The 8775-nt window shown below is 46.5% G+C and overlaps 1 protein-coding gene across 1 annotated transcript in view; it reads left to right on the top strand.

Annotated features, from left to right (window-relative positions):
* LOC310649980 (paxillin-like) overlaps positions 1–8055 on the top strand; it is a gene marked incomplete at its 5' end in the record, with an annotated part of 14784 nt that extends 6729 nt beyond the window's left edge. The window contains 2 exons of the mRNA XM_083378813.1: positions 1815–1963; positions 5595–8055. Coding sequence (XP_083234939.1) covers positions 1815–1963; positions 5595–5861 — 416 coding nt within the window. The 3' untranslated portion in view covers positions 5862–8055. The remainder of the gene's footprint in view (positions 1–1814; positions 1964–5594) is intronic.
* Positions 8056–8775: the final 720 nt, after the last annotated feature.

Below are 8775 nucleotides of genomic sequence, written 5' to 3'. Positions count from 1 at the left end.
AAGGCTGAGTCAACCTTGCTAACCAAGACAGTTGTTAAGTGAGTTTGGCCCCATTTTACGACCTTTCTTGCCACGGTCGTTAAGTGAATCACTGCAGTTGTTAAGTAAGTAAACAACAGTGGCAATGTGAATCTGGTTTCCCCCCCAGGTGGCAAAAGGTGATCCCATGAGCCCGGGACACTGCGACCGTCCTAAATATGAACCAGTTGCCAAGCATCCGAATTTTGATCAGGTGACCATGGGGGGATGCCTCAATGGTCGTAAGTGTGAAAAGAGGTGCTAAGTCACTTTTTTCAGTGCCGTTGTAACTTTGAACAGTCATTAAATGAATGGCTGTAAGTCGAGGAGCACCTGGAACGGCACGTGGGAATGACCTTTGCCTTGGGAATGAACAGATAAGAAAGATGGAGCTGCGTAACAGGCAGGGAAAGAAAATCCTTACCCTCCTGTAAAAAGAAACGGTGGGAAGTCTGTAGTCTTCAGACTGGCAAGATTCTATTAGTGTGGTCTTGCGATGATGTAGAATCAGCTTGTTTGGTTGTGTTTTCTGTCTTGATCTCATCTCAGAAGGCTGAGATAAGGTGGATGTGTCCACTGAATCAGGGATATGGCAGCATCCGAGTACCACCAGTCGCCTAGCCAGGTGTCAAAAACTTGATGACCAAAAAAAAAAAAGGAAAAAAGTGACGAAGTACTGGTAGTCCTTGACTTACAACAGTTCGCTTAGTGACTGTTCGAAGTTACAATGGCACTGAAAAAAGTGCCCCCCCCAAGCCACAGCCAAGTAAGACACCTGCCTGCCTGCCCGGCAGCGCTCTTCCTCCTGTCTGAGATTTTCATTGTTGTGGGCATTTCTGTTGAGGACTGGCAGTGGGGGTGGGATGGGGGTGGGTGTTTGGTTTTTATTCCCCCCCCCCATCTGCTGGGTGGTTGCAGCAGGTTTTGGTCACTTCACATGACCATGGGACACTGTGACCGTCATAAATATGAATCAGTTGCCAAGCATCTGAATGTAAATCACAAGACCCTGGAGATGCTGCAACATTCCAGCTGATTGGCGCTTCTTCTGGGCTCAGCAGAAGCGCCAGGATCAGCGCCGAGCTCCAGCTGGAGCCTGGCACTGATGCTGGCACTTCTGCTGAGCCCTGACAGCCCTGCAGCTCCAGCCATCTCTCGCTCAGGCTTGTGTGGTGCTGCCACTGGTTCAGCTCATTCCCCTCCCCCACTATCACTTTTATAGGATGGCTGCGTACCACCTGCCAGGTGCCAATGTACCACAGGTGGTACCCGTACCACTGGTTGAAAAGTCCTGCACTAAATTATGGCCAAGTCTTTTTTTTTAATGCCAGAGGATAAAGTTTATTGTTTTTATGCTCCAAAGGTCATAGGGAGAATGGTAGAGATGGGGTGATGTCATGGAGAAGGTTTGGTACAATGCACGACCGGGTATCCATCTTTTTCACATGCAACACAAATGTGCAATTGAGCAGCGTGGTGCTTGTTGGTGTTCATGGACTGCTGGTTGCCCACAAAACCAGTCTTCCCAATTAGGGTCTCCTCAAAATTTTTGAATTTCACTTCCTGTGGTCCCCACCCGACAGGCTGCTGTCCGTTATATGGCTTGAGGTCCGGCTCTGTCGGAGGGCTCCAGCTTGGAGAAAGTTGTGGCATCCTTAACTAAATTTTCACAGCTTCCTCAATGCAAAAGAATTCTGAATCAGACCTCCTGCAGTACCACTGATTCACCTTAGGTGGCTGCTGAGCTGCTCCATTTTTTGGTCCCTTCCATATTGACTCTCTGTCTCCCCCTGCAGGCTTTCACGAGAAAGACGGGAAGCAGTATTGTCGCCAGGACTTTTATGAGCTCTTCTCCACTCGCTGTCAAGGATGCAGCCAGGCCATCTTAGAGAATTACATCTCGGCTCTCAATGCCTTGTGGCATCCAGAATGTTTTGTTTGCAGGGTAAGCACCAGCTCTGGGCCGGGGTTGTGTTGTGTGCGGTTTTGTCAGGAGGGCCGGAAAGCAAATGAAGAGAAATGGCTTTTCTAAAGGAGAAAACTATGAAAACCAAGATCATGGCATCCGGCCCTCTCAATTCCTGGCAAATAGATGGGGAAGAAATGGAGGTAGTGACAGATTTTATTTTCCTGGGCTCCAAGATCACCACAGACGGGGACTGCAGCCAAGAAATTAAAAGACGCTTGCTCCTGGGGAGGAAAGCCATGACAAATCTAGACAGCACACTAAAAAGCAGAGATGTCACCCTGTCAACAAAAGTCTGTATATTCAAGGCTATGGTCTTCCCAGTTGCAATGTATGGCAGTGAAAGTTGGACCATAAGAAAGGCTGAGCGCCAAAGAATGGAGGCCTTTGAACTCTGGTGCTGGAGAAGACTCCTGCGAGTCCCTTGGACTGCAAGGCAATCAAACCGGTCAGTCCTAGAGGAGATCAACCCTGACTGCTCTTTAGAAGGCCAGATCCTGAAGTTGAAACTTAAATACTTTGGCCACCTAATGAGAAGGAAGGACTCACTGGAGAAGAGCCTAATGCTGGGAAAGGTGGAGGGCAAGAGAAGAAGGGGACGACAGAGAATGAGGTGACTGGATGGAGTCACTGAAGCAGTAGGCGTGAGCTTAAATGGACTCCAGAAGATGGTAGAGGACAGGAAGGCCTGGAGGAACGTTGTCCATGGGGTCACGATGGGTCGGACACGATTTCGCAGCTAACAACACAGAACATAGAAGGATGTTTTGATGTATCTCAAGATCCAGCTGTTCAGCAAAGCTATCTTCTGTTTTTCTTCCCACCCACCAGCCACACTGTCAATACACAACAAGGTTGTGAGGGATTTATAGGTGGACCTTAGATGGAGAGATGCAAAAATGAGGTGACTGGATGGAGTCACTGAAGCAGTAGGCGTGAGCCTAAATGTACTCCAGAAGATGGTAGAGGACAGGAAGGCCTGGAGCAACGTTGTCCATGGGGTCGCGATGGGTTGGACACGACTTCGCAGCTAACAACAACAACAAAGGAGAAAATACAGTTCTTTTGCTGAAAATAAAACTGCTAGGCTGCCGTTCTCCTCTTAAGTCTTAATTGCCTTAGTTTTAATTTTGCCTTAGTTGCAACCAAGAGGGAAATTCTCCATGGGGGAGAATTGGTATCTCTACCTATGGCTTTCCGTAGCAAAGGTGATCGATGTGGCTGAGGAGAAGAACAGTGTTACATCGTTGACCCTACTTGCATTTGCAAGATGAAGAAGACAACAGATCACCGTTAGCTCCTGAATGCAACTTAACAGAACAAGAGTTGAAAGGGACCTTGGAGGTCTTCTAGTCCACCCTTTTGCTCAAGCAGGAAACCCTATATCATTTCAGACAAATGGCTATCCGGTCTCTTTTTAAAAATCTCCAATGTTGAAGCTCCCACAATTTCTGGAGGCAACCTAGGATTTTATTTATTACATTTCTTTTAACTTAGCAAAATAACTCAACCCCTTTGTGCCAACTTTGAAACTGGGGGAATGTGGTACCTTCAAGGACCTCTCCTTTGGGACTCATATGCCTGTTAAAGGCAGGACAGAGACCTAGCACATATGGATCTCCTCAATGTCAGAGCCTTGAGACAGCGGTGAGCCTAAATCTTGATACCTAATGCCGTCTAAACCAGAATGCACGGCACAATTTTTTTTAAAAAAAAATGCCATCGGGCAGAAGTGAACTCTTAGTAAGAGGTTTCTAGGCTGAATTGAGGAAGGCTGAAAGGCAAGGAAGTTTTCTTGTAATAGATGGAAGATCTACCCAAATTAGGAAAACCAGTTAAGATGTTTACTGCATTTACAGAGGGATAGAATCAAGATCACATGAAGTATTAATACCACTTTACAATGTCTTGGTAAGGCCACACCTGGAATACTGCATCCAGTTTTGGTCACCACGATGTAAAAATATGTTGAGACTCTAGAAAGAGTACAGAGAAGAGCAACAAAGATGATCAGGGGACTGGAGGCTAAAACATACAGGGAACGGTTGCTGGAATTGGGTATGTCTAGTTTAACGAAGAGAAGGACTAGGGGTGACATGATAGCAGTTTCCAATATCTCAGGGGCTGCCACAAAGAAGAGGGATTCAAGCTATTCTCCAAAGCTCCTGAAGGCAGGACAAGAAGCAACGGATGGAAACTAATCAAGGAGAGAAGCAACCTAGAACTAAGGAGAAACTTCCTGACAGTTAGAACAATTAACCAGTGGAACAACCTGCCTCCAGAAGCTGTGAATGCTGCAGCACTGGAAGTTTTTAAGAAGAGACTGGACAGCCATTTGTCCGAGGTGGTATACGGTTTCCTGCCTGAGAATGGGGTTGGACTAGATGACCTCCAAGGTCCCTTCCAACTTTATTATTATTATTATTATTATTATTATTATTATTATTATTATTATTATTATTATTATTATTATTATTATAAAATTAAGTTAAAAACAAATAAGGAGTTTCATATGGGTCTGCTTGGCAGGATCCAGGGATTCTTGACCAATTCCAGCATTTCTCATCTTCTAAAAAATTCAGCCTAAAAACAACTTCTGATCAAACCTTGCTTGGAGACAATTTGAATCCCATGGACTGTGAACCAGTCCAGCTTGATTGCATGGTTTTCCCATCTGCTTCCTGACTTCAAGCCTCCCCTGGCTGGGGAAATGAATTGTATGCCAACAAGACCCAGATGGGGAGAGGTGGATGCAGGAAAAACATGTGCACTGAGTCAGGATTGTGTGCGATTTTGCCCAGAGTGCAGGAATACTATTGGAAGGAGATGGGAGTTTTGTAGATCCCCATGGAATTACAGTTTGTCTTTGACTTATGATCACAATTAGGCAGTTGTTAAGCGATGGCTCAGTGGGTTAGGACGCTGAGCTTGTCGATCAGAAGGTCGGCAGTTTGGTGGGTTGAATCCCGAGTGCCGTGTAACAGAGTGAGCGCCTGTTACTCGTCCCAGCTTCTGCCAACCTAGCAGTTCGAAAGCATGTAAAAATGCAAGTAGAAAAATAGGGACCACTACGGTGGGAAGGTAACAGTGTTCCGTGTGCCTTTGGCATCCAGTCATGCCGGCCACATGACCACAGAGACGTCCTCAGACAAGCGCTGGCTCTTCGGCTTTGAAACGGAGATGAGCACCGGCCCCTAGAGTCGGAAACGACTAGCACGCATGTGCGGGGGAACCTTTACCTTTACTTTAAGTGAGCCGCGCCCAATTTTACGACTTTTGCCACGGTTGCTAAGTGAATCAATGCAGCTTTTAAGTGAACTGGATGGCTGTTAAGTGGGCCAGCTGCCCCCACTGTCTCTGTAGGTTGGAAGCCAGCTGGAATGGTGACCCCGGGGTGCTGCAACCCTCCTCTATTATACAAGTACACAAATTTTGATCCTGTGAGCATGGGGATGCTGTGACGGTCCTAAGGGCGAGGACTGATTGTAAGTCCCTTTTTTTTCAGGGTTGCTTTTAACTCCAGCCACTAAACGAATGGTTGTAAGTTGAGGAGGACTACCTTGTCTAGGTGGCCATCTTTAAATCTCTCCTGGTTTGTTCTCTGTTCTAGGAATGCTACACCCCATTCATGAATGGCAGCTTCTTCGAGCACAGTGGGCGCCCATTCTGCGAAATCCATTACCACAAGCAACGCGGCTCGCTCTGTTCTGGCTGCGAGAAACCCATCACCGGCCGTTGCATTACCGCCATGGGCCGGAAATTCCACCCGGAGCATTTTGTCTGCGCCTTCTGTCTCAAGCAGCTGAACAAAGGCACCTTCAAGGAGCAGAACGAGAAGCCCTATTGCCACCCCTGCTTCATCAAGCTCTTCGGGTGACTGGGAGGGGCCCTGGCCTTGCTGCGGTCAGGCCACGCCTCCTGCGGGCCTGGGAAAGGGGGAGGGACCACCGTTGGCTTTTGAACAAGCCACGCCCACTACCACCCATGGGAAAAAAAAACACCTGTGCCTTAAGGGGCTCCACCCCCCTCATCCTGGGAGCCCATCCACCATTGCCAAAAGCCACGCCTGTAGATCAGAGCTACTCGCAAGCAATCAATGAAGGAAGCAAGTGGGATCTGCTCCTCCCACTCTTTTCAGGAGCCAGTCCTCTGTTCCCTCACAAGCAGCCAAGAGTTATCTCCCACCCTATTCCAGGCCACTTTTAAGCCACCTCCCCCCTCCCCACCCCGCCACCAGCACCAGCACCTCTGACAGGAGGCATTGCCTTAAGCCACATCCCCAAGATCAGCTGGTGAGGCCCTCAGGAGACCAGGATGTGATGCAACCACACCTTCGTCTATGGAGATTCTCAGTCATCCAAGTGATGAAAAAGGCACCTTTGGGACAACCACATCTCTGGTATCTTTACCTGTAGATCCAGGTTGGGGGCCCTGCCTTACAAATCAAGTCCAATGTTCTTTGGAACATCTGGATATTCCTTTCCTGATATTTAATTTTTGGAGAGCAATGGCTCCATCCAGATCTACCTAAAAAGTCCTCCTGATCTCCGCCTCCAAATTCATTCTGTTGTAACCAAAGATCAACGGTAACTTTTTAGCCGACCTCTCTTTTGATCGTGTACGAATACAGAACTGTGACCATCCAAACATTGCTAAAAACTACAACTCCCAGAAGCGCCTGCCAATGGAAAGAGATGCTACGGAGACACTTAGGAACACCTGGGCCTTTCCAACTTAGTTTAGGGTTGAGCTTTGATCCGTTGAGTGGGTCCTTTGTGAATCTGGATAAGGGGGGACAGGGATGCCAACATTTCTAAGGAAGTTGATGGCACGAGGGCCTTTATCAACGGTGGGCACGAGGGCCTTTATCAACGGTGGGCACGAGGGCCTTTATCAACGGTGGGGAGAACAACAAAACAAACATGGTTGTGGGGTGCTGCAGTTTATGGATTTGCATCAGATACCAGGATGGAAGTTTTGCATTGACCCTGGGTGTGTTATTTTTGTCTCCCTGCGGCCTGCTGTGGCGGTCTGTGGTTTATGCCTGCTGGAGTTCTTGAAGGAGCTTTTGATCAGGGACCAGCTAATATGGAAAACCAAGATGCAACATCTTGTACCACGCTCCCCCCCCCTTTGTGTCTTCAGGTTTTTTTCTTGAAAAAAATTGCCACAAATGATGACAATCTTTTTTTTTTATTTAAAATAAATTATCATGGAGAAAGCAGGGAAGGAGAATAAGTCAAAGCTTGGCATTAGGCCGCCTCAGGGCCATTTTTTAAAATCTGTGTAAACCCCCATGGCAGCTTTTTATGATAATGCGTCTTGGCCGGGATTAAGGGGCATGGGCTCTTCCTTCTGCCACTCAGTTTTTTTATGCCAACTTTTTACCTGCTCACTGCTGTATTATATAATAAAATTCACTTCATTAAAAAAAAGACATTAGGTCACTTGCTTTTGTGGAGAGACCAACATTTGGTTCCCCCCACCCCGCCCAAGTATCTCAGCAAGCTGAGGTAAGGTTTACTGTGTTTTGAGCTCTTTTTAAGCTTCAGAAAGCTGAAGGGTCTTATTTTCACTTTAGTCCCTTATTTAATCTGCAGTGATTTGACTAACACTACCTAAAAGAATAATTATTAGGCTGTTGTGTGGGCAACTTTTTGATCATCAGGGACCATTTGGGGAAGTTGCAGGGTGCATATTTATGACACAAAGTGTGTGGGGTAGAGAGTCAAAGAGATGGGCAAATCATATATTCAAATATTACACCGAAAAAATATTAGCCATTTATTTCTGCAGTTCGCTAGTACTGCACCTGAAAGAATAATATTAGCTTGTGGTGTGGACAATAGTTTGTTCATCAGGGACCAGCGTTTATCAACCATGGCAATTTTAAGCCATGTGGACTTCAACTCCCAGAATTCCTCAGTGCTGACGGGGAATTTCTGGGAATCAAAAGTTCAAACAGCTTGAGAAACACTGTCAGGCGTTAACTGGAGGATGTGCAGAGGATGTGATTATAACAGCGTGTGGGTAGAATCAAAGGGATGGGCAAATTGTATATTCCTCTAATATTATGAGAAAGACTAAAGAGCATCTATTTCGGCAAAGATTTCATTGCATTTGTGTCCCGTGTTTTGCAACCTTGTCTGCCTTCCCATCTGAATTGTTTCACTAGCCTCAAACATCCCTGCTACTTAAGAATGAAGGGGAAACTGCCTTCCCAACTGCTTCACCTCATGGTAAGGCCATGGATGAAGGCCACAATGCTAACCAACATTGGAAGTACATGATCAAGAATGAAGGTAGTTCTACAGAGGTGGTCAGTGGATGTCCCAAATTTTCAACCTCTATGTAAGGTTCTAGGCTAGGCCTTGGCCAGTTGTTAACCTTGATAACTTTAAGGTGGGTAGATTTCAACTCCCAGAATTCCCTCATAAGAAGAGTGTGCTGGCTAGGGAATTCTGGAAGTTGAAGTCCATCCATCTTAAATTTATCAGGGTTATCAAAACACTGGCCTACATGATAGCCCTTGTTGACATCTTTTCTCCATGGAATGCCTAATGTTCCCGAAGCTTGATCCAAAGCTCAACCCACAATCCTTGCACATATTCACTTTCTCTCCAGTGAGGCATCTCTTGTGTTTCGTCAGGGTAGAGCTATCAAAAAACCCTTTGTCACAATAAGGACATTTGTAAGGTTGCTCTCCTGTATGGAGTCTCTAGACCATTGGTGGAAAGACCAGCTACAACTGGGAACACCCAAAGTGTGAGTCCGGTGAGGGTTCAAATAAA

This window comes from Vipera ursinii (genome assembly GCF_947247035.1).
Source record: "Vipera ursinii genome assembly, chromosome: Z".
Taxonomy (NCBI): Eukaryota; Metazoa; Chordata; class Lepidosauria; order Squamata; family Viperidae; genus Vipera; species Vipera ursinii.
The sequence above is the reverse complement of the archived record's forward strand: the minus strand, read 5'-3'. Positions and strand labels throughout refer to the sequence as shown.